Here is a 24463-nt window from a genome sequence, read left to right on the forward strand (position 1 = left end):
AACATCAACGATTTGACTCCAAACGAATCCTTAATTCTAGTCAGCAACTTATGGGAGCCGACTTTTATGAATCAATCGAAACGTAAACGATGACAATCGACCAGGATGAGGACTGTGTAACTTCCAACACAACGAGTAGCGCCCTGGAACTTAGCACGAAATATGAAGAGATGGACATCGTTGGTGAAGGATCGTAGAGTCCTGTTTCGAGCAACGACATTAGAAGCAACAACTATCGTGACATCAAGGTACTTGTAATAGTAGCTTACAGTATGGAAATGAAGGTGCCTACGGCATGTAATGGCAGTTGATAATTCAAGACGACAACAACCAAGGGAGCGATGACAATATGGTAGAAATCCGTGTGATTGTAACAATAACACCGGCAGTGGTGCTCGCGAAAGGCCATTTAGGATTGACGTGGGCGACGACAGGACAATAACAATATGGTAGTTTGGATGGATAGCAAGTCGCTTCGGCTCGATTCCGTTTAACCCTGATGCTTCTTGAAACCAAACCTGTTATGAAACCGGCTGATGGCAGGTCAGCGGAAACCGCATATGTTAGTTGGGATGCAAACTCGATATTGCGGGGGACAGACATTCGACACCGGTGTTACCTCTGCTATCCTTGGTAGTTACGGCGCAATAGTTAGTGTTGGTGGGTTATTAGGACATATCGCCCGGACGTACCCTGTGAGAAGAAATTTAGCGTCACTATATGCTCTAAAGTACCAGAGTGGTGAAAAGATTAGCATCATGTCAGTAATGACAGCCTCGAAAGCGCCTATGGAAGTAGGACCTCACTGTATTAACAACTATATCTAATGATCAGACTAAGTAAGATAGGATCGAGGACCCACCGATTGTCGTGACCCATCTCAAAGTGCAATTGGGGGAGCTTTCAGATCTACTACCACAACTATTAGTCAGAAACTCAGTGATCTCACGATTGGAGGGAGCTCCGAATACTCATACTCTTACCGTCTTACACCAGGAGGGTTGCCAGAACTGTGTAATCTACTACAAGAATTGTTGCACAAGAGTTTGTTGGACCTAATTCTCACTTTGGGAAGCCCCAGTTATATCCGTGAAGATAAGCCTTTTATGTGTACGTACCAATTATCGAGCACTCATCAAGAAGACAGTTGAGGACCGTTTGCCGCGGCCATGTATTGAAAACCGATCGACTAGTTGCAAGAGACGAGCTTTCATTCGAGGATTACATTACGAGCGCATTATTATCAGATGGAAATCCAAGGGAAGAAAGTTCTTAAAGAAGCTTACCAGACGCAATTCAGCCATACAACTTTGTACTCCATGACCATTAGAGCGATCATCACACCAGCAGCCTCATAGATCATGTGAACCGACCGTGCTATTGGGTGACATTTTGAACCCTTTTCGGGGGAAAAGCAACAACATGGACAACTTACTATCCTATTTGGGAGGTCCTGCTAGAGGAGCCACATCACGCGAAGTCTTGATAATTGTAGCTTCCGAATTCGAGAGGTACCTTTTGGGTAATGTAATCAGCAAAGTGGGAATGCACGTGGATCTCGCTAAGACCCGTTTTCTTTGGAAACTGATCGACATTAAAAGTCCTTCGAGGATACAACGATTTCTTGGTTCCGCTTGATTTATCACAGGAATTTCGAAGGCCGCATAGCTTAGATCCCTTTAGCACAGCGGGGTGCCGTGCTCACGAAAGACAGAACATGAGGACGACTCTTCAGCTTTCGAATCCTAATTCAGTAAGGTACTGAGCCTCATTTTTACCCAAGGGCATGGGTAATACAGTGATATATCATTATGTTTTGAATCAGAGTCCCAGTTACACGCCGACGCAACACGAGAGAATAACGACTTACGTACTGAAATTACAAAGAAGAACCGCATGACACACAACTGGTGGTGGGAACCGTGGTCTTTGGGGTTACACGGAGGCATTACTTGGACGGTACCAAATGCGTTACTTAGACCGATCACAAGGGCCTTCCGTGTACTCTGGTTTCGAAGGAGCTAAATCAGTAAATGGTATCGTTGGATGGAACTTCTGGGTGGATTACGACTGTGGAACCTGAACGGGTATGGACTTTGCAGCTCGCCATCGACTCTAACCCACCTGACACAACTCGTTCTGTACAAACTAGGGAACTAACGGGAGAGAATTTTCAAGTTGAGTCCATGCGGGGCATGGAAGAGCAACCTTGGTGAAACGAATGATATTCATTAACTCATAGAACGACTATAAATCTCACTTCACAGCAACGGTAGGGAAGTTGTGGTTAGCAAAACACACTGGCTTCGAAAATTCTATTCAACTGGATTTTAAAGAAAAATGTTGGACATGTAAATCTTGTACTGATGATTGGGCATGAAAACCCGTCTAACAATGTATGGGTATGACTTTTGACTTTGGGAAAAGTCAAGGCGAAGTATAAGAAACTGGCAACACCTATGTGGAAGATGGGAGCAGACTGTTATGAATGCTGCCACTAGTCTACTTACAACTCGAAATGGAAACACAAACAGAAACAATCGTTGATCGCTGAATGTGACCAGCACACCTCCTTGCAGTCAAGGGAACTGATGAGTCTTCTCAGCTTGTGAACACTTCTCTGGAAGAGACGGATTATAGGCATGAGGACAATCGAGCAAAGTGACGAACCATCTGAGCACACGAAGGCATGATGTAAGTATGTGCATAACTGACTTTAGTAAACGTTTGGGAAGGACACTTATCTTGGGGAGAAGCTCTAATGCAGCGGCACCATGATAGTATGCATACAGCCCATGCAGAGGCATAACCTGGACAGTAACTTTAATCTCCTTGTTGGACTAATGCAGTTGACAACGTAATCGCAGGTCCCGGACCTGAGCTCAAAACTCTCGAACATTGCTTAGATCGGAAATTGTTAAATGGCAGCGCATGAGCGCTAGGAAAACTGATTAGCTTAGGAAACACTGGGAGTTTGTTGTAGGCAAACGTGTCATAATCGAAAGCATCACCCTGGGGGGGGTGCGGTATGCTATAGAAAACCTGGCAAGCTTACTTTACGACGCGTGAGACATACGGATTACTGGAACAAACGGTGACTTAGCTCACAAACTCAGGATAATTGATGAAACGGGATAACTATCGTAATGATATGTATGCCCTAGGTTTAAGGCAGCGGTTGCCTGATGAAACCCTGGTGATACCCTCACCGGAATTTGAGGTCATCGGATCAGTTGTATATATCAGGGAATCTATCGAAAGCATGGGCTAAGAAGTCAAGGTTCGCTAGCATGAGTCATATGACAATCGTGAGGGCTTGTTAAACTTCAATACGTGGACTGAAGTTCGCGTAGGAACGGAAGGATATGTTAAAACTTCAATGTTCTCAATTGTTCAAGGGATTGAACCAACTCTTGATATCACTGGTGAATTTCGGGACGAAATTTCTTTCAAGTTGGGGAGGATGTGACACCCCAGGAAAACCAGCAAACGATATAACTTACCTAGCTTTCTCAGTGAGTGTGTACCAAATTTCGGGACGAAATTTCTTTTTAGTTGGGGATACTGTGACAACTCGTAATTCGAACCTACTCTGTGTAACGTTACGTGCTTACGTGAACTATGTTAATTGAATGAATGTATGAATGTTATGTTTTATTATATGTGAATGTGTGTGTGTTTGTTTGATTAAGAAACCCATTGGCATAGTTGTTTGAACTCGACCCGAACATGACATGTAACATCAGTGAATAATCTTTAGAATTAACCCAAATATTGATCCACATTGCTGAGTGGTTTCGGCCCCAAATCATTGCCCTGCTTGGTAAAGTAATCGGCCCAAACCACAATTTGATTAGTGATTCACAACCGACCCACTTAATTATTTAATTGAACATTGGCCTTATAAATTCACAACCGACCCACTTACTTGGAGATTGGCTTTATAAAGTAATTATACGTACCCACTTTCTTATCTCACTTTTGCAACCTAACAACCCTATTTTTCCCCACCATCGGCGGCCGTGAAAACACCCTATCGAAGCACTATCTCAGCCGATAAAGTCTTGTAGGTTAGTAGTTTTTTTATAGCATGTAGTAATAATTTTATTTTGATGTTTATTGAGTGACAAGGTTGTGCATGTAGATTATGTGATGATTAGGTCACATGAATTTAATTATGATCATCCAATAATTGTAACCTGTGACTATGGATTGAATTTGATTGCATCCATGTGAATTATCGATGAGGGTTATTGAATATTGTTATGGGAGCCATAAATAGTTAATTTAAATCTTAAAGTAAAGCACACATGATGGATTGATTTAGGGTGTTATGTTATAATTATTGCTGAATAAAACACTAGCAGTTATGTGCATGGGGAAGGGATCGAGTGAGATTAGGGGTTGGGGTATAGCTACTGTTAAACATCATTGATAGGGATCAACATTCGATGTGAGTTTCTTGTGATTAATTGGTTTATTTCACACATGATATAGGGTTGCATGCTAGTCCTTGGATTCGTAAATCACATGGTCCGATTATATGTTATTAGGATATTGATTAGTGTTCTTGATTTGATAATGATGAATACGGTTGAATGATGATTAATGATTGTGTTCGATCTGATTAGTGAAACTGCCAAAGATGTTAGCTGATATCACGGAAATCATAAACGGCAACAAAGGCAATCAGTTACAGCCTGGATTGCGAGTCGAGAACTCAATGTCTCGACTCGAGACCAACACACCAACACAAAACAGCACAAACCGAGACCACGGTTGCGGGTCCGGTTGCGACTCGAGACCGTGTGATCTCGGCTAGAACATGATGACTCGAGACTACCCTGTTGCGACTCGAGACTGTGAAACCAGTACAACCCGAGACCGTCTAGTCTCGACTCGAGATCTCTGGTCTCGACTCGAGACCATACACACATACACACTGTTGGACTTGCACACTGTTACGAGCCCAGCTGATTGGGTCGCATATTGGACTTTGTTTATGTAAGGTTACTGTTGAACTGCTATGCTTATACGTGAATACAATGGTCAATACTTGTACACAACTTGTTACGATACGTGTAGAACATACGTGCAATACTTGAATACAAACCTGACTTGTATGATAAACATGCTAGGACGTGGTTGATTACATTGTAGCTTAACTGAACCTTTTCGTGTATCATACCGAGCAACCCCAGGTGAGTTCATTGCATTTTCTCAAGCATGCGTCCCAGTGGTTTGGGGACAACTGGTAAACATTTGGAAGGGAAACATTGGGTAAACAACTTAATCGGTTTTGGTTATTGCCTGGAGGGCAATGGGGTAATTAGTTGATAGCGCTATTAGGTGGGAAACCTCACACCGGGCCGTAAGGACGGGCGTGAACTAATTATCTGGGTATGGCTATGGTTGTTAGAGGCACACTCCTCGGATACATATGGGCACACTCCCTAGGGTATCTAACGATGGCAGCATAGCAAACAGTCGTTAAGGGGTAACCACTCCCCGGATACACATGGGCACACTCCCTGGGGTATCTAACATGAGCAACATCGTAACGCAACATTGAATCGCATTAACATACATCCGGTAACTCAACACGTTAACCAAACCTTGAACTCACCAGCGTAGTCTGACACACTTGTTTGCATGCTTGTAGGTCATTAACATTTGGAACACGGACTTGCTATCTGGGAGTGCTGGAGTGGTCATGGATCGAGGCTCTTGGGTTAACTTACATTTGATACATTGGTTTTAAGTATTATTATGAAACAATTGCTAAACAACTTATTACATGCTTCCGCTACACAACTTTTGAGAATTGATATTTGACATCTTATTTTAGTATTCAATGTCATGACTTATTTAAATATTTGTCATTGGTTCAATGTGATTGGTGGCTCGAACTCTGATGCGTAACACGCCTCGCAGGGTTTCCGCAGGTGGAATTTTGGGGGTGTTACAACCCATCCTCAACAAAACATCATTGGTAATGCACATAGTGGCATTCAAACAAGAAACATGTTGCGAAACAACAACAACGCAGGCTTGTATGCGGCGATTCGAGAATCTGGTCAACAAAACTATTGGTCTTTTGTGTGTTATGTCTCACAGGAAGAGCCAAGAACTTGGAAAGAAGCTTTGAAAGATAACTCTTGGGTTGAAGCAATGCAGGAAGAACTGCAACAATTCCAGAAACTTGGTGTCTGGAAGCTCGTAGAGAAACCTGCTGATTACAAGAAGATTGGTACCCGTTGGGTGTATAAATGCAAAAAGGACGACCATGGAATCGTTATTCGAAACAAAGCAAGATTGGTCGTTCAAGGTTTTCGTCAGATTGAAGGTATAGACTACAACGAAGTGTATGCACCTGTTGCACGTCTGGAAGCAATTCGGATCTTTCTGGCTTATGCCTCATTCAAAGGATTCAAGGTTTACCAGATGGACGTCAAAAGTGCATTCTTACATGGTCTAGTCGAAGAAGAGGTGTATGTTGAACAGCCTCCAGGTTTTGAAGATCATATCCATCCCAATCGGGTTTGGTTGCTGAACAAAGCTCTCTATGGTCTACATCAAGCACCACGAGCCTGGTATGCAACCTTATCTAATTACCTGTTGGAGAATGGATTTCGCAGAGGTTTTATCGATTGTACTCTCTTCATAAAAGAACAAGATGAAGATCTTCTACTGGTACAAGTATATGTGGATGATATTATATTTGGTTCTACTAACAATGTTATGTGTAGGGATTTCGAGCGTGTAATGCAGGATAAGTTCGAGATGAGCGCTATGGGGGAGATGACTTTCTTTTTGGGCTTGCAAGTGCAACAAACGAAGTCTGGGATTTTCATCCATCAGACTAAGTATGTTCAAGACATTTAGAACCGATTCCAGATGTCCGACACATTGCCCATTGGTACCCCACTGCAGCAAAATCATGGAAATAATCCAGACTTGAAGGGTGAACTCGTTAGCTCTTCATACTACCGCGCGATGATTGGATCCCTTATGTACCTCACAGCATCAAGACTAGATATAACGTATCCAACATGCATGCTAGCCAGATATCAAGTGAACCCGAAGGCCTCACATCTTGCAGCTGTAAAAAGGATTTTTCGTTATTTAAAGGGTTGCCCAGACACCGGTCTATGGTACCCTAAGGATGATAACTTTGACTTAGTCGCTTTCAGTGATTCTGATTTTGGCGGATGCAAAATCGACGGCAAATCCACAACGGCTGGATGCCAGTTTTTAGGAAATCGCCTCGTAACATGGCAGTGTAAGAAGCAGACTTGTGTCGCTACATCAACATGCAAAGCTGAATACATTGCTACCTCAAGTTGTTTCTCCTAAGTCCTGTGGATTCAACAGCAAATGCGTGATTACGGTTTTGAATTCCTAACTACTCCTATTTTAGTCGATAATTCTGCTGCCTTATCTATCACTAGAAATCCTGTGCAGCATTCAAAGACCAAACACATCGAAATTAAGTATCACTTCACACATGATTGCTTTGATAAAAGGCTAATCGATGTTGTTAAGGTCCATACCATGACCAACGTGCCGACCTTTTTACCAAAGCATTTGATAAATCAAGATTTGACTTTTTATTATTGGTAAACGGCATTAAGGTCAAGCAAGAGTAATCCACATTGGAAAATCATTTTTGTTAATATCTTTATGTTTTTTAAATTATTGTAAGTTTGTTGATTTTAGAGGGAGTAATTCCAAATTTGAAAAATTCAAAAACATCGAAAAATTTCAAAACTCAAAAACAATAGAAAAACAAAAATGAGTTTCCTGGCGAGCAAAAGAAAAAATGATAGTACATCAGTGGTCTGTTGAAACCTCTTTAAACTGAAATGCAAAATGAAAAATGTTAAGCAGCTCTATATAAGATGTATCGGTAGGCTCACAATCATCTTAAAGTGTGCAGGGTGATATAAACTTAAATCGACTGAAGACCAGGTAGGAACCACTCATTGGCATATGGTCTTAGTACCGAAATTTCGTTTGAGAGATTGCCGAGGTTCTGAGATATGTGGTCTTTATGCTGTTTATCATCTGGGTATCATGGTTGTTTCTTTTACCGAAACAAACAGAGACGAAGTCTAGATCTTCCATGATATCATACATACGTGTACATACTGCATACGACCTCAATAAGTGATCAACAATCACATGTCCACAAAATAAGTGATAATATATCACATTTATCCGGGAGTCAAGTTCGTCTCTTTGCTGTACGTTTGTACTGACCTGTTCATGGACTTGCTCTTGTGCCCTTCATGCATCTGAAAATCAAGTTCCTCATCAATAAGTGATTCTATCACATAGGGCTTGTTTTCAATCAAAATAAGTGAGTTTCTCACATTTTCATATACGGTCAAACAGATGATAAATGGTATACTCACCAGTGAGATGAACTCTCGTGCATACCTTGATACGGGAATGTGTCGTGATGTGGATGAACACCGGTCGGTAAGTATAAATCATACCTTAACGTATCCCCTCGCAATGATTACATATGATAAGTTGAGCTTATGTGGATAACAATACCGATAATCGTTATAGGATGTTTATCTAATTGTTAACAAAAAGAATAACAAGAGCGTTTTGGCATGACCGTACACTGATATGATTCTCTTACCCTTGAAACTCGCAAAAAGAATGTTTGTATATATTTACATTTCATAGTTTCTGCAACTCTGTATATATTTATTTACTGCTTTTAGTCTTTAAGTTTGAAATATTCAAAAATCCAAAAAGATTTTAGGTGTGTTTTAATATAAACTTTCTAAAAATCAAAAAGATTTCATTTTTGCTTTCGTTTTGATTAACCGATGTTGGGACTCAAGTCTTCGTTGCCTGAAATCTGATGAAAACCAAAACGACTGAATCTTCATAAACGGTCAGAGTTTGCAAGTTTTGAAAGTTAATAATCAAAATTGAAAAATTTATTAACTTTTCAAGCTAAATTGTCGGACGGTAGTTGAAAACATGGTCACATGTGTGTCATTTGTTTAATGTTAACTATATTCCAAGCAGTTGTTCTCATTACGTGTTTAGATTTCTTGCATGTGCAGATGCTAAAGGCGAAGAGAACGTGTTAGATGAAAAGCTTCGGAATGAAGACACGGCGTGAAGGCACTCAAATGATAAAGATGATCGAGTTGCCGCTGATCAATCATCAACACCACAAGGATCTCAAGCATTAAAGATCAAAAGATTCACAAGCATAATCAAAGGGGGAGTTTATTGATACACTTCCTAAATGAAAATGGGAGTTTGTTGATATACTTTCTACTTGCGACACGTGAAGACTTTGAAGATCCTCCGACATGGAAGATATGGAAGACGAACCTCACGAGTAGCGTCCAAGAGGGAGTTTGTTGATACATATTATGTGGACGCGACTCGGTTCAGTTCGACTCGGTTCGGTTCGACCCGGTTAGGTTCGGCTCAAGCCCAACGTCACGACATTCTTCCGTCGTGCGCCCCAGAGTTCCACACGTGAAGCATGGAGAGCCGCGAACCAATTTCTCGTTTACACATCACCATGACATCATCATGATGATGTCACATGTTGACTAAACTTTACAAATATGAATTTGAGAAATTGATGTCACACATGCATGACAACTGATAACACAAATCTAATGCACGATTGGATCATTTGTTTTTGTTGGGCCAATCAACTAATATTGGGCCTCCATCAGACTTGGGCTTTCATCATGTTGGACGAAGACCATAGGTGACGAAGACACATCATGGACGAAAACACATGGGACGAAATCAAGGGATTTCGTCCGAATATTGGATTTCGTCAATGGGTTTTCGTCAGGAACTTGATTTCGTCGTTCATCTACTATATAAGCACAGACATCAGACAGAAACACTTAGAGAGAAGTCTGAATAGATTTCGGAGCGAACACTGTAAACACACACACACACTGAGAGTTTATGAGAGCATCTTGTAAACATTGCTTTGTAACTGTTTTCTATATTAATACATTGGAGTGTTAATCGGTGAATATTGTGTTTTACGTGTTCGTAACTTGGTTTAACTTACCCGTTTGGATTCCGCACTGTCGGGTTTGTCGGAAAACAGGGAATAGAGGTTACTCGATCCTCCGGGTGGACCTACACCCTTCTCGTTAACAGAAAAAATGGATAAAGTTAACCTAATGGACTAAAATAGCAATGGTGAAACCTTTTTGAACCCACAGGCGAAAAATGAAACATTTAGACTGAACTGCCAAAATGACTCAAACCGGACTAAAATGGCATTTAAGAGCATTCACATCGAGCTCCCTAAAAATATATACATACATTCCACTAAAAAACAACTCTTATATCAATATATTTCCACTAAAAACAAATACTTTTTCCCTCTCATTTTCAATTAAATAATATTTTTATACCTTTATCATTACATTTTTTCTCTCTCCTTCACTCACAACCACTTTCAATATATATTAAAAAGTTATAGTGGGTGAACAGTGTCCCCCCAAATATACAGATGAATAGTAATATTTTCTCTCTCCCCCACTTACAATCACTTTTTATACTCTTTATATTTTAAAAACGTCACACACATATTTTAATTCCATATTTTGATTCCGAGGATGTGAATACTCTAAGGGTCTGTTTGGTATGGCGTAATGGAATAGACGGGTGAATGAAATGTACGAGGTAATGGAATGGACGATGTAATGGAATGGATCATTACCATTCCATGTCTTGTTTGGTTACCATGTGAGAATGAAATGAATCATTACTTTGTGTTGTTTGGTAGGAAAGAATAGACGAAGAAATAAAATCGGTGATGAGTGACGGTAGTCGGTGGTGGTGGGTGGTGATAGGTGGCAATGGTAGCGATGGTCGGAGGTGCTGGCAGTGGGTGGTGGCGGGGGCAGTGGTAGGTGGTGGCGACGACAATGGTGGTGGGTGACGGGGGCGGTGGTGGGTGACGGAGACGGTGGTGGTTGGTGGTGGAGGTGGGTGGCGGCTGACGGCGGAGGCGGTGTGGGTGGCAGCTGTGGCTCGGTGGTGTCGGTGGTAGTGGGTGGTGGCGAGTGACGGCGGGGGCGGAGGTGTGGATGGTGGGTGACGGTTGGTAGCGGCGGAGGTGGGTGACGACGGATGGTAAACAAAATAATAATAATAATAATAATAATAATAATAATAATAATAATAATAATAATAATAATAATAATAATATATCTTTCCATTCCTTGAAGGAATGAAAAAAAACACCACCTTACAAAGGAATGAAAATTATTATTTTTGGAAGGTTTACATTTCTTATGGAATGCTCCATTCCATTACCACTTGATAACCAAACATGTTTATTTTCATTTCAATAGAATGATCTATTCCATTCCGCCTATATTCCTTCGTACCAAATGTTATCTAACTCTTAATAAAAGGTGAGTAGAGAACTTGACATGATTGGCTAAATAAAAAATGTGTGTTTGTTTAACCACCCCACCCACCCTAAAACAGATTGCGTGAATTGAGCCACTCTGGACCCACGTGAACTCATATGTGGATGTGTGTCTCGGTCAACTCCCACTTGCAAACGCCAATCCGGAGTCGGTACAGTTACTTACAATATTTTTCAGGCATTTGTATTCCTTTCTCAACTTCTTTATCTAACAATGAGGTACGACGTTTTTCTAAGCTTTCGAGGTGAAGATACTCGTTATTCTATCACCGATCATCTCTACGATAGATTATTGAGGGCAGGACTTCGAACTTTCAGAGATAATGATGCAATCGACAGAGGCCAAGAACTCAAGCCCGAAATCGAGACCGCAATAATCGAATCGAGGGCTTCTGTAGTTGTATTGTCCGAGAAATACGCCAAGTCCAGATGGTGTCTTGATGAACTTTGGTTGATCTTAGAACAAAGGAGGAAGTGTAATCATTTTGTTTTACCTGTTTTTTATCATGTTGATCCATCGGATGTTAGGAACCAAACACGAAGTTTTGCTATAGAAGGGTCAAAATGGATATTGGATGATGTGAGGCGGTGGAAGGCAGCATTAACAGAGGTTGCTAATTTGACTGGCTTGGTTCTTTCAGGGTATATTATATGCTTTTTTTTTTATTTATTAATGTTTTATCAGTTGTTGCTGTTAGATCCAGTGCTAATTAGTTTGGTAATTGCTTGGATTAAAATTGATTAGGAGTCAATGCTTCTTATCAAATTTGTTTAATTCTTCATGTTCCCTGTAGCCACTTCATAGGTTTACTTAGAGTCAATTTAATTGGTTGAGTCTTTGAGTGGGTTGTTTTGTTTAGATTAAGAATTATGTAGGATTTTATTTAATTGTTAGGTATAGGGCTGTTCAAAAAGCTCGCGGCTCGGAGCTCGCTTGAGGCTTGCTCGGATTTAGCTCGGAAAAAGCTCGCTCGATATGGCTAGGTTTGAAAGTGAGCCGAGCCGGCTCGGCTCGGTTAGAAAGTGAGCCTAGCTCAGCTCGGCTCGGCTCGGGTCGTGACGAGCCAAATTGGCTCGGTTGGTAGCTCGGCTCGGCTTAGCTCGAATTATTTTACTTATAATATATTTTATTTTTATATACATATAATATATTACAAAAAAAGTGATTATTATTTACATGTATTGGGTAAAGTTCTTGTACAAATAATCTTAACATACTAAACATACAAATTGAAGGAAAACTCAAAAAGACAAGGTGGCATTTTTGTAATTATCAATAACTATCAAAGTTACTCTACAAATATACCTAAAAAAACCTAACCACTCCCCCCACCCCCAAAAAAAACCTAAACCCCCCCCCCCCACACCCAAGCTAAAATGCTAAAAACTAAACCCCCCAAAAAACCTAAAAAAATAAAAAAAAATACACAAATTATTTTATTTTATTTTTTTAACATTTTTTTATTAAAAAATCGCTACTTTTAGTAGCAGCAAAAAAAAAATTTTTTTTTTTTTTTTTTTTTTTTTTTTTTTTTTTTTTTTTGCTAACGAAATGTAGCGATTTTTTAATAAAAAATGTTAAAAAAAAATTTGTGTTTTTTTAGGTATTTTTGGTTGTAACTTTGATAGTTGGTGGTAATTACAAAAATGCCACCTTGTCTTTTTGGGTTTTCCTTCCATTTGTATGTTTAGTATGTTAAGATTATTTGTATTTGATCTTTTGCCTACATGTATTTAGGCTTGTAGTTTGATATCTACGACATATTTAAAGGTTGATTGTCGTGCTAATGAACAAATATTGTATTTACTTGAAATATAAAACTTGTTTTGCGTTGTTGAACGTGATTTTGGCTTGTAATGTATTAGGTTAAACTTATTTTGAATATGTTATTTTGAAGTATTGAATAATATTTTAGAATACCGAATTTTGAGAGCTATGTATTAATTTTCATGTTTAAAATCGAGCCAAACCAAGCCGAGCCAGCTCGGTTTATAATCGAGCCGAGCCTGAGCTTGTCCTAGCTCGGCTCGGCTTGGCTATGAACAACCCTAGTTAGGTATGGTAGGAACGTGGGTAAGAGGAAAACATGCCTGTGTGGATCTAACAGGGGTTTCCCCGCTTGTGGGCTTAGGGGGTAGTGTAATTTTGCGTGCTGTTCATTCATAATACAAAAGGAGTCGTGGAAGAGTTTTTAACAAAAAAACGTTTGTTTGACTTTCCAACAAACTTGGTATGAAACATCTTTCCACCTGCTGCACACGTTATAGCGCGAAAACACTTTTTGGGAACAACTGTATCAATTGATATTTTTAGAAGTTGGAATGTGATGTCTGAATGTGCTATTGTTCCTCTTTCTTATGTTCTAGGTCTGAAACGGAATTTATTGCAAAAGTGGTTCACACAGTCAGTTGTAAACTAGACTTGAAACATCTTAGCACTCCAGCCCATCTAACTGGAATGGAGACTCGAGCTGAAGTTATCAGTTCATGGTTGAAAGATGAGCAATCCAATACAAACATTCTAGCAATTTGTGGCATGGGAGGTAGTGGCAAGACAACAATGGCCCAATATATTTATAACTCACACAAGCAAAATTTTGAAAGCAACAGTTTTCTTGAAGAGATTGGAAAATACTACAAACAACCTTGTGGTCCGATTGGGCTACAAAAACAACTTCTCAGAGATGTTTTAGGGGAAAGGAAGATAATGATATCTGTTGCTTCTGAAGGTACACGTAAGATTGAGAACGCCTTGCAAATGAAAAGGGCACTTATAGTTCTTGATGACATCGATGACCCAGACGAATTGAACACTTTACTTGGAACAAATTTGTTCCCTACTGAATGCAAGATCATAATAACAACAAGACTTCTAGATATACAAGCATGGTTTCGATCTATATCTTTGAGGTGTTGGGTGCACAAACTCAAATTGTTGAATGATCTTGAATCATTAGAGCTTTTAAGTTGGCATGCTTTTGGATCCAAAACTCCTATGGAAGGTTTTAAGGAGCTCGCAATGCAATTATCAAAGTATTGTGCAGGAAACCCCCTAGCTCTTAAAGTATTAGGTTCTTCTCTATATGTTAGTGATGAAGACCCATGGAGGAGAAATAACATGACAGAAATTTGGAGAAGTATGACAAATGCATTGATTTCGTTGAAAGGAGATCTTCATTCTAAAATCCAAGGTGTACTACAAAAGAGCTTTGACTCCTTGCCACTTGCCAGTCATAAAGAGTTGTTTCTGCATATTGCTTGTTTCTTTGTTGGCGAAGATGAAGAAGACGTCATATCGATATTAGAGGATGACTTGCATGCAAAATCTGGGATCGTGACCCTCATTAATAGATGCCTTCTTACTGTTTCACCTGGTGGTGAACTGATGATGCATCAATTGCTTCAAGATATGGGCAAAAAAATAGTTTGCGAAGAGTCCAAAGATCCTGTAAGACGTAGTAGAGTCTGGCATGATGATGAGTCTTACCGTTTGTTGAAAAAAGGAGATGTAATGTGCTTCTTATATTCCATTCCACGCTCTTATATTTCAACTAGCAATATTCTCTAATTTTATGTATTTCTTCATTAGGGTTCGGATACAATTGAAGGTCTGGCACTCGACATGCGAAAGGTTGACCAAGGGATGAGATCAGAGGCAAGACAAATAAGTACTTGCCAATATATACTAAGATTTTCTTAATAGATGATAATTTTTATACATCAATACGGGAATTGGGTCCTAAAGATCAAATGTGTTCCGCACTCACAAAACTTAAGTTTTGTCAAAAGGATATCATAATTCCATTTTCTTTTTGTGTTCAATTTGAAGGCCTCATGTTATGGATCGAAACCATTGCAAGGTATGGGACTTGTCCCACATTGGTTGTATGGGCAATTAATGTGGGGTTTATATACCAAATGGGCTCTCTCGCCCACCAGACTAGTCTTTTGGGTTGTGTTCTCTTGTTTGGTATGTAACAACTCAACAAACTATGTTTACTTTTAGGCTCTGACTTGTCAAATTATATTTTTAACCAGTATCAAGGAAGGAGTTACTAATTCAGTTGCGGTCGGGTACTGGTTGGGTTTACGGTTTTAAAACAGTAAACTAGCCAGGGTGGATGAAGGGTTGATGATACTGACATTATGAGAAAAACACCATTCAAATGTCTCTTTCATATGCTTCTTTTACTGTTTGCTTTTACGAACGTCGTTACCATAAAGAATCAGGGAAGCATTAGTGCCTCTAATGGTTGCCATGAAGTTGGTGGTTATTTTCTGCTATTAACATATAGTGCTCTTTAAGTCGCAGCTTAGAGACTAAGCAATTGCCACGATCTATGCAGTTAATATCGGTTATATTGGTCATATCGGTCCCTTAGTAAAATATCGGTGTCAAATATCGGTACCGATATTATCAGTGATATTGACCAATATAACCGATATATCACCGATATTTGAACGATATAGCCGATATATCACCAATATTTGACCGATATAACCGATATATCACTGAATTATTGGTGTTAAATTGCTATACATATAAATTCTGCATTATATTCAAATTACCGATATCCCACCGATATCTCACCGAGATAACCTATATTTCAAATATCGGTCCTTGACCGATATCCGATATTTTACCGCATTAACTGCATAGGCCATGATTGCCACTATAACCTGAATGATAAGGAATTTCTCGTGTTATCATTTCTGATTCTACTTAATTATGTTGTTTTCAATAGTAATTAAAGGATTGTGATAGTTGGGGCATTTACCTTAACTTTTAACGCATTTAACTCCTGATATGAGGTGTTGCCTCTTAAATTTGTAGGTGTTGCCTCTTAAAACAAGTGCGTTTAAAAACATGGACAAACTAAAATTGCTCCGGCTCAAATATGTGAAACTCACTGGGTCCTACAAGAACTTTCCGGAGTTAAGATGGTTGTGCTGGCATGGATGTAATTTAAAAACTATACCCTCTGGCTTATTCATGAGCAGCTTGGTAGCTATAGATATGAGTTATGGACACATGGAAAAGTTTGAAGCCCCCATGGTACAACGAATTTGATCGTCTGTTATCACTTGATCTTTTAGCTTTTCTGTTTTGGACAGTCTTCAATTAAATGTTCAATCGTAATTTTAACTTCTTCTTCTTCTTGGAATAGGTTCTTAATTCACTCAAGATACTAAATCTTAAACAGTGTGGCAAACTTGTCAGCATCTGCAAACTCAGCCTGCTCCCTAAGCTTGAGACTTTGATCCTCCAGAGCTGTAGTAGTCTGACTCATGTTTGTAAAACCATAGGAGACCTTGAGAGTCTTGTTCTATTGGATTTATCAGGGTGCACCAAACCATGGAAGGCTTTACCGAGCAAAAAATATGTGAATCAACATGGTGGAGGAATTCCAGAACAGCCATTGTTGCTTTTCTTGCCCCCGTCGTTAAAGAGTTTATATCTTGCAAACTGCAATCTTGATAATAACAATCATGATCGTGTGGTATTCCATGCCCAATCGTTATTTAACTTGAGTTTAAGGGGTAATCTATTTGAGTACATGCCTAATAACATCGATCTTAAAATGCTTCGGTTGCTAAACCTGTATTCTTGTCCAAACCTGAAGTCTCTTCTATGTCTCCCAAGTACGCTAGAGGAATTGTGTATAGATTGGTGTACATCGCTAGAGAGAATAACATTCCAATCAGGTCGTTTCAGTCTGCGGGAGTTTGGATATAAAGGCTGTTTCAAACTATCTGAAATTCAAGGGCTTTTCAAATTAGTGCCCGTAGCAAAAATTGATGAAGCAGATCTGGGTCACATGCAGTGGATCAAAGCATATCAAGATCATAAGGTGGACCTTGTCGGTGATGATATTACTAAAGGCAGAGATAGGCGTATCCAGGTTATTTCTCTTAATTTCTTTCAAAACACCACACACATGTACATATATAAGCACACATCTATATCCTGCCTGAATATTGTTTGATGACTAAGGGGCCGTTTGTTTACCTCTTAATGACGCTCTTAATGGTTCAGACCTCTTACTGGTTCAGCACTTAATGGTTCAGACTGTTTGTTTCACGAGCAGACGTCTGAATGGTTCAGACATTTGCCTCTGAATAGTTAAGATTTATACAGAGTCTGAATGGTTCAGACCTCTAATCTGAATTGGTCAGGCATTTGCCTCTGAACGGTTAACCATTATACAGGCTCTTAATGGTTCAGACCTCTTACTGGTTCAACACTTAATGGTTCAGACCTTTTTACTGGTTCAGCACTTAACCATTCAGATATGTTGCCAAACAGCCCCTAACTGAATTTTGTGTGGTGTAGATGTTGTATGAATATGGTATAATGAGCACCTATCTACAAGGCATAAAGGATCAAAGCATGACAACATATGAATATACTTCATCATCTGCATCCTTATCCTTTCGTGTGCCTTTGCATCAAAAGAAAGACAAGATTCAAGGTTTAAGTGTGAGTTGCTTATACAGATCATCAGGCTACAAGGATACCGATTGGTGGATATTGTTGGCCAAAGTCAGCAACACAACCAAGGGTCTTACTTGGATATACAACCCTGTGGTCTACTGCAAACCCAGTGTTGATGAAGATGTTGTGTGGTTAAGCTACTGGCCAATTGGAAACATATTAGACGTTGGCGATGAAGTCACTATAGATATCTTCTGGGAGAAAGGAATGATGATAGTAAGCGGGTGTGGTGGCAGCCTTGTGTATACAGATGATGATGATGAAATTAAGGAAGAAGAAAACTGTGAAAATACCACGATCAAAGGGAAAGAAGTTATTGGTGGAGATCTGTCTGAATTCGAGGTGACTACAGGGGGCTACTATCTTTGCCGCCGTGATTTCTTTTACTCCGATACCTCATATCGGTTGAAACTGTTGTTTGGTGACAATGTTCACTATACAGGTAAGTTCTTCATTGAGATGTTTATAGAGGATGTTTTTAGTCCATATTAAGCTGCAAATGTTGATTTCATTAATATCAAAATACTCAGATTCGTTAGGATGGAGGAAAACTCGTGAGTCAGGGCTATCTTGGGTGCTGAAAAGTTACATAGACGCCTATCCCAAAGTACGATATACCTTATTATTTATTTTTGGCATGGATATGTTTAATCCATTAACTGTTTTCATATAAATGAATATTTGATGTTAATAAATGCATTTGGAACCGTTTTGACCCGTACCGTTTCAACCAGTACCGTTTCGAACTGTACTGTTTCGAACCGAACCGAACCGTTTCAATCCGTACCGTTTCGACCTGTACCGTTTCGATGCGAACGGTTTCGGCCCATGACCCATACCGTTTAGACGCGAACCGTGTCGACCCGTACCGTTTCGACGCGAACCGTTTCGACGAGAACCGTTTCGACCCGAATCGTTTCGACCCGTACCGTTTCGAACCGAACAAAATTGCCCCTTGATGTACAATCTCTTTAAAAAAACATTTTTAACCAACCCGTTCCGACCCGAAACCCGTTCTGACCCTAACCCGTTTTGACCCATGGCCCGACCCGTTTGGTATTATAGATGAAATATTCCCAAAATTTGACCCGAGAATAGTATTGTCATGAAGTTTTTCACATTGTTAAGTGTTATCTACTAGTCTTAATGTTAATAGTAAAACTCGTGATACCAGAATATAATTACACTTTGTGTATATTTCAGGAAATTGTGCTGGGAGTTGACTTTAACAGTGAAAGTGAAATAAACAAGATAGAGAAGGCGGTATCTAGCGTTGAGGGAGTTGAATATGTTTCCACTCGCAAAGAAATAAAACGATTAATTGTCGTAGGACATGCTGATCCTATAGCAGTGGCAACTTGTGTAAGAGAATTTGAGAACATGGTTGATATTTTATCCGTTAATTATGGTCACTATTCGGAGTCCAGGTCGAGGAAGAGGTTACACAATGGGTAAAGGTGTCGCCATGCCGGTACATGTTATTGCTGGTCTGGAGTTCAACCCTGCAAAGTGCCAAAGATGTTGATTGGCAGTGGTCGATGTGAATCTTCCTAAAATGTATTCATAATTCAAAATCCTCCCAAATCATTGTATTTCAGATATTAGGTTGTCACTTGTCATTGTAATAATATAGTAATTTCTTCCAATTTCAGATACTAGCGTTAAGTTTAGTATTCAGTTTATTAACAATGTTGTTTTGCCAATAAATTGAGTGTTAAAAAGCATATGAATTTCATAAACCTGTGTGTTCAAAGCATATTGATCCAATTAACAAGAACTGTGTATAAATCAAATAGCAATGCCAACCAGACATTTCAATGTATTAAAAATCAAATGTATATTTCAATGTGTCGATATAAACCAAATATCGATGCCAACTAGACATTTAGTAATAAAAAGTTGAAATAGTCAAATTACCAGATTGTCGGTCCACATAATTCTGCACTTGGGATCCAACAGTAGACAAATTCTGTAGCCCAAATGGAACTACAACAGCTGCCACATTATCCATACTTCCTCTTTCAAGAGCGGTATCAACAATGCAATCGGCTAATGAGTATGAACATGAAGGACTGTATTGCATTTCCAAGGGGGCAGGAGTATGTAAGTCCCATAATAGATCACATACATCCTGTGTGCCCAGCTTTTCAAGAACGCCATCAGAAACAGCCACCAAATAACTATCATTAGCCGTCAAAGGTTGCCAATCGGTCACCTCAGGAACAGATATAACACCAAAGCTTTTAAAGGGCAAATCACCAATAGAACGTGAAACAGCCAAGTGGCCATTGACTCGGGATACACCAGCCCATTCAGAGACATAACCGCCAGCCGCTTCTACTCGAGATCTTTCATCAACCCTGTCGGGATGGTGGTCCATTGTTAACTCTTTCGCAACAAAATGGGGTAAGCCCCCCAATTTAACATTTCTATAATCTTTCATGCGTATAGAAGCACCCTCACGTCTTCTCTTTTCATACAATCTCAATAACGTAGCTTTAGCCTCATGAGGAGATTGAAACATCTCAGAGCATAGGAAAGCCTTTGAGTCTCCAACATTCGCAGCTAAAATTTGATTATCTGCGATTAATATAACCGCTGCAATAGAACCAGAGTTTAGGTTGTATCTAGAAGCTTCCTTACCAAATCCGGCATCAATATCATCAATCGCCTTCAACAAAGATTCTTTCAAGATTTCCAAGTGGAAATCTTCACTAAATATTTTTGACAATGTAAACTTAATCCTTCCGGTATGCAGCGCATAATCACCAAGATGCTCACCAGGCATTTGAGAGGCATAACCATGTCCCCCCTTATTTGGTAACATTCCCTTTGATATGTTGGACAAAAAAGAAAATGTGGTATCCAAAAGAAAAGAAGTATGCAGTGTGAAATACTCCAATAACGTTTTTGAAGCCATCTCACTAGCTTCTGCGCCATTATGTCCGTCAAAAACTGCGACAATGGCAACTGATGTGTCTCTAATACCATTAGCGCCTGCAACACATGAGAAATAAACCATATGTAAAACGTCTTAATGATCATGAGAAACACAATACTATTTTCTACATAACTTCCAAAGGATCGAACGACTTGAGAAGGCAAAAATAGTTCCTAGCATTCCTACCTTGTATCTTTGTGTCATACATGAGTATGTCGTGTAAACACTAACTTATTTTTCCGTGTCATACATGAGTATGTCATGTAAACACTAACTTATTTTTCCTAATATGAGTTATACAAAAATATCCATCGTAACAAAATATAAAAGTAAGAATCGATCAAAACAATTATAAAGAAAGCAATGTATACTACCTGGAAAGGGAATCCGAAGATCAACAATACAGAATGTGCGATCTTCAAGATATTTTCGCCGGCCTTGACGTGTGGCTGATTGACATCTCCCTATTGTAGACTGTCTCCTTAAATCATGTTTTGGTAAGCTCCATCTCGGGCACTCTGGTGACCAGAAGACCACCGGTGCACCTCCTTCTTTATACACCGTCAAACACGTCGATGATTCGCCAATGGTATATGTAACAAACCCTAAAACGGATAAAAAGAATATGATTTTATACATGTTAACCTCGTACACGATTCTTTCTGATCAACACGATGATGAGAAGCAAAAACTGGATATGCAATCAGTTATACACCCTGATTAATAGCTTCCGAATTTTTTTACTGCTTGCTTAATTCTGCGATTATACTGAACACGACGCTTTTTCTTTTTGTTAGAACTCAAAGTACGGTTAACAAAATAAACTTCTGACCCTGTTTATTAACCTACGAATTATATATCCTATACAGACTCAAATAGAATTCCTCTTGACTAAAGTCTTGAGCAACAAATAATTCATGCAAATAAAAATAATTAATTAAAGTTACCGAATATTTTATTATTTATAATTATTTAATTTATTTTAAAGGGCGTATTAGGTAAATTACCTCAAGAAGTAATTATGGTATTTATCATATCATCCATATACGTGTATTAAATCATTTGCTATTGTACGAATTAAATATAAAAAAATCCCTATTATTCTAGTCTATAGGTATTATAAACATGTATATTATACGAGTTAGAATATCGAAAAAATGTAAAACATAAAATTCTATATAATCGTTATCACACCAGTAATACTATTATAATCTTGCGTAAATTACTTTTTGAGTCCCTGTGTTTTATGAGTTTTAACCACTTGAGTCCAAAAGCAAAAAGTTTAACGACCTGAGTCTTCATAAGCATTTTCTTTAACCATTTGAGTCCAATTTTATAACATTGTTAGAATTTTTTGGTTAAATATTGTTAAATGACTAAAATATTTAAAAAATAAAAAAACATTCTTTCTCTTTCTCTTTCTTCACCCTTTTATCTCTCTGGTCTTTCATTTTCATTCTCACTCTTCACTTCTTCTTTCCTTTTATACAAAACTCCCACACACACCATCACAAATCTAGAGAGAGAAACAGTTTAGAGAGGGATTCAGAGAGAGTGAGAGTCGGAACAAAAAGATGATCGGTGGTGAAGATGAACCTTTTTAGATGATCGGTGGTGAAGATGATGGTGATGGAGGACTCCGTCACGGTGGCGACGTAACAGAATAGATAGAACGATCCACGCGATCCGTTGAGCGATTGAACGGTTAGTAACGACAAACGAAACTTACCGGAGGATTTTCCGGCACGAGGATGTCGGAGACGAGGAGATCTGAGCGGAGATGTCGGCGGTGACGGAGTGTTGTGTCCACTGTTAGGTAGACGGATTTTAGCGTGCATTATTTATGTGGAAATGGCATTATAGGAGTACGTTTTCGTTTTCCCCTTTGTTCGCCGAATGTATAGACAGATAGAGAATTATCAATTATAGATACAGATGTGTGTGTGTGTGTAGGCTGTAGAGAGTGTGAAATAGAGAGAGTGATGTCTGTGAAGTGGGGGGTGGAGTGGAGGTGTGCGGCGGAGGGAGACGGTTGCGGACGGTGGCCGGAGTGGAGATCAGGTGGTGGACAAACGTGGTTTGTTAAGTACTTACGTGCTCTAGTCGGTTTCTTTTGTACAACACATATTGGCCAAAGAGGACTCCGTCACAGTGGTGGGGGTGAGACGGTGGTGGTGGGTGTTTGGAGATGGCGGTATTGCGATGGTGGTGGGGCAGTGGTGGGGATGGTGGCTGTGTAGTGGTGTGTGTAGAGAGAGAGAAGAAACTTGTACTGATGTGCATATAAGACTTGTACTTGTGTGTAAATTGTGACAACCCGAACTTTCAAAGGTTAGCAACGTTTAATCTTGTGATCTTAACTCTCATTATCCCTCTCCTATGTATTAAAACGTTCTGTTCTGTTTTAACGCTGTTAAACTTAAATGTAAGATAACCTTATTAAGTGGCATATTAGCATTCGTTAGGCCACACATGTGCTGGATAACATATCCACACCTTAAAACTACACACTATATCAGCCCACAATGATCATTGAGCCCAACTCACCTCACGTATTCTTTGATCAATTCGGCCCAGTTTTGTAACCCAAGGAGGTATTAGGATCGCCCCACTTATTAGATTTTTGGCACTATAATTACTTTATACGTAACCTTGCTATGCCTCACATCATCATAATATAATAAACCAAGCCCTACTATTTTTCCTCACCCCTCTATCTTGGACGACAGACTTCTTGGATCGAAACCCCACTCCCCTCGATTTCGGTGTTCTTGTATATCTTAATCAGGTTTGCGTATGTTTTAGATTAATTACGTGATGTATTTGGTTGTAAATTTGTGTTGTGTATGAAAAGGGTTGATATCGAATATATAATGATTGATGTGTGATTCATAATAGACTTTGATATAACAGTAGCTTATCGGTCCAATCAGGTTACCTTAAGTGTTCGGCCCATATCTCAATCAATTAATAGGAATGCATGTGAAGACTTATGAGGCTAAATTCAAAAGTCTATTGCATGTGAAAGATCAAAAGAGGTCCAATTAAGGAGTTGTTTGCAAATATTCGGTCCAATCAGTTTAGCCTATTAATTGATTGAGATTTAATTGAGAATTGAATTCAAAGCATGTCTGACATATACATGTGAATTCGAAATTGTATGATGATTAGTTTATAATGGTGACTCACGTGATGCTTAGTATGTGAAAGATTGTGTGATGATTTTTATTTTTTATGCTGAATTAGGGATGAGTTATAATATGCATTCATAATGCCCACTATATGATTAAGTGTATTATTTTCTTATGGAATACTTGTATCATACTTAGCGAATTAATAACTGATGTAGGTTGAGCCATAGATTGGTAAATTGGTTTTATATAATCTAGTGGGAATTTATGTGGGTTATACAGATGGGGCGCACATGTTCGAAAAGGGGATTGGGCTATGCAGTTGAGGGTATTAACGTGTTGGGCCTGGAAATTAAATGGATTACACGATAATAAGCTTACTCACCTACTTGGGCCGGGAGTTGTTTAGGTTATGGTTTTGTCATGTGGGTTACACACTAGAG

General features: G+C 39.2%; 2 protein-coding genes across 3 annotated transcripts; one reads left to right on the plus strand and one right to left on the minus strand.

Moving 5' to 3' along the window:
* Window positions 1–11460: 11460 nt before the first annotated feature.
* On the plus strand, window positions 11461–19634 carry LOC110877227 (disease resistance protein RPV1). Of its 2 annotated transcripts, XM_022125387.2 has the most exons (8): window positions 11465–12094; window positions 13820–14960; window positions 15042–15107; window positions 16287–16508; window positions 16621–17355; window positions 17787–18390; window positions 18479–18555; window positions 19152–19634. In XM_022125387.2, exons 1-8 carry the CDS (start codon window positions 11667–11669, stop codon window positions 19401–19403), a joined length of 3525 nt encoding a protein of 1174 aa, XP_021981079.1. In that variant the 5' UTR covers window positions 11465–11666; the 3' UTR covers window positions 19404–19634. The 2 variants fall into 2 exon arrangements, with proteins under 2 accessions (XP_021981080.1, XP_021981079.1); XM_022125388.2 differs by lacking the exon at window positions 18479–18555 and having other exon boundaries at window positions 11461–12094.
* Window positions 19635–19809: 175 nt separating this feature from the next.
* Window positions 19810–22727, minus strand: LOC110875313 (probable protein phosphatase 2C 51). The gene is made up of 3 exons (XM_022123510.1): window positions 22619–22727; window positions 21264–21494; window positions 19810–20945 (listed from the first exon to the last, which is right to left on the minus strand). The coding sequence occupies exons 1-3, from the start codon at window positions 22725–22727 to the stop codon at window positions 19834–19836; spliced, it is 1452 nt and encodes a 483-aa protein (XP_021979202.1). The 3' UTR covers window positions 19810–19833.
* Window positions 22728–24463: the final 1736 nt, after the last annotated feature.

This window comes from Helianthus annuus, chromosome 9, assembly GCF_002127325.2.
Source record: "Helianthus annuus cultivar XRQ/B chromosome 9, HanXRQr2.0-SUNRISE, whole genome shotgun sequence".
Classification (NCBI taxonomy): domain Eukaryota; kingdom Viridiplantae; phylum Streptophyta; class Magnoliopsida; order Asterales; family Asteraceae; genus Helianthus; species Helianthus annuus.

Excerpts from the sequence above, each read along its gene's own strand:
- LOC110877227 (XM_022125387.2), top strand. The coding sequence starts at position 11,667 with ATGAGGTACGACGTTTTTCTAAGCTTTCGAGGTGAAGATACTCGTTAT. Across the intron at positions 16,509-16,620 it reads AAAAGTTTGAAGCCCCCATG|GTTCTTAATTCACTCAAGAT; the intron begins GTACAACGAATT and ends TTCTTGGAATAG. Across the intron at positions 18,391-18,478 it reads TGACAATGTTCACTATACAG|ATTCGTTAGGATGGAGGAAA; the intron begins GTAAGTTCTTCA and ends CAAAATACTCAG.
- LOC110875313 (XM_022123510.1), bottom strand. The coding sequence starts at position 22,727 with ATGCACGCTAAAATCCGTCTACCTAACAGTGGACACAACACTCCGTCA. Across the intron at positions 21,495-22,618 it reads TCGTGCCGGAAAATCCTCCG|GGTTTGTTACATATACCATT; the intron begins GTAAGTTTCGTT and ends TATCCGTTTTAG. Across the intron at positions 20,946-21,263 it reads TCTTCGGATTCCCTTTCCAG|GCGCTAATGGTATTAGAGAC; the intron begins GTAGTATACATT and ends CATGTGTTGCAG.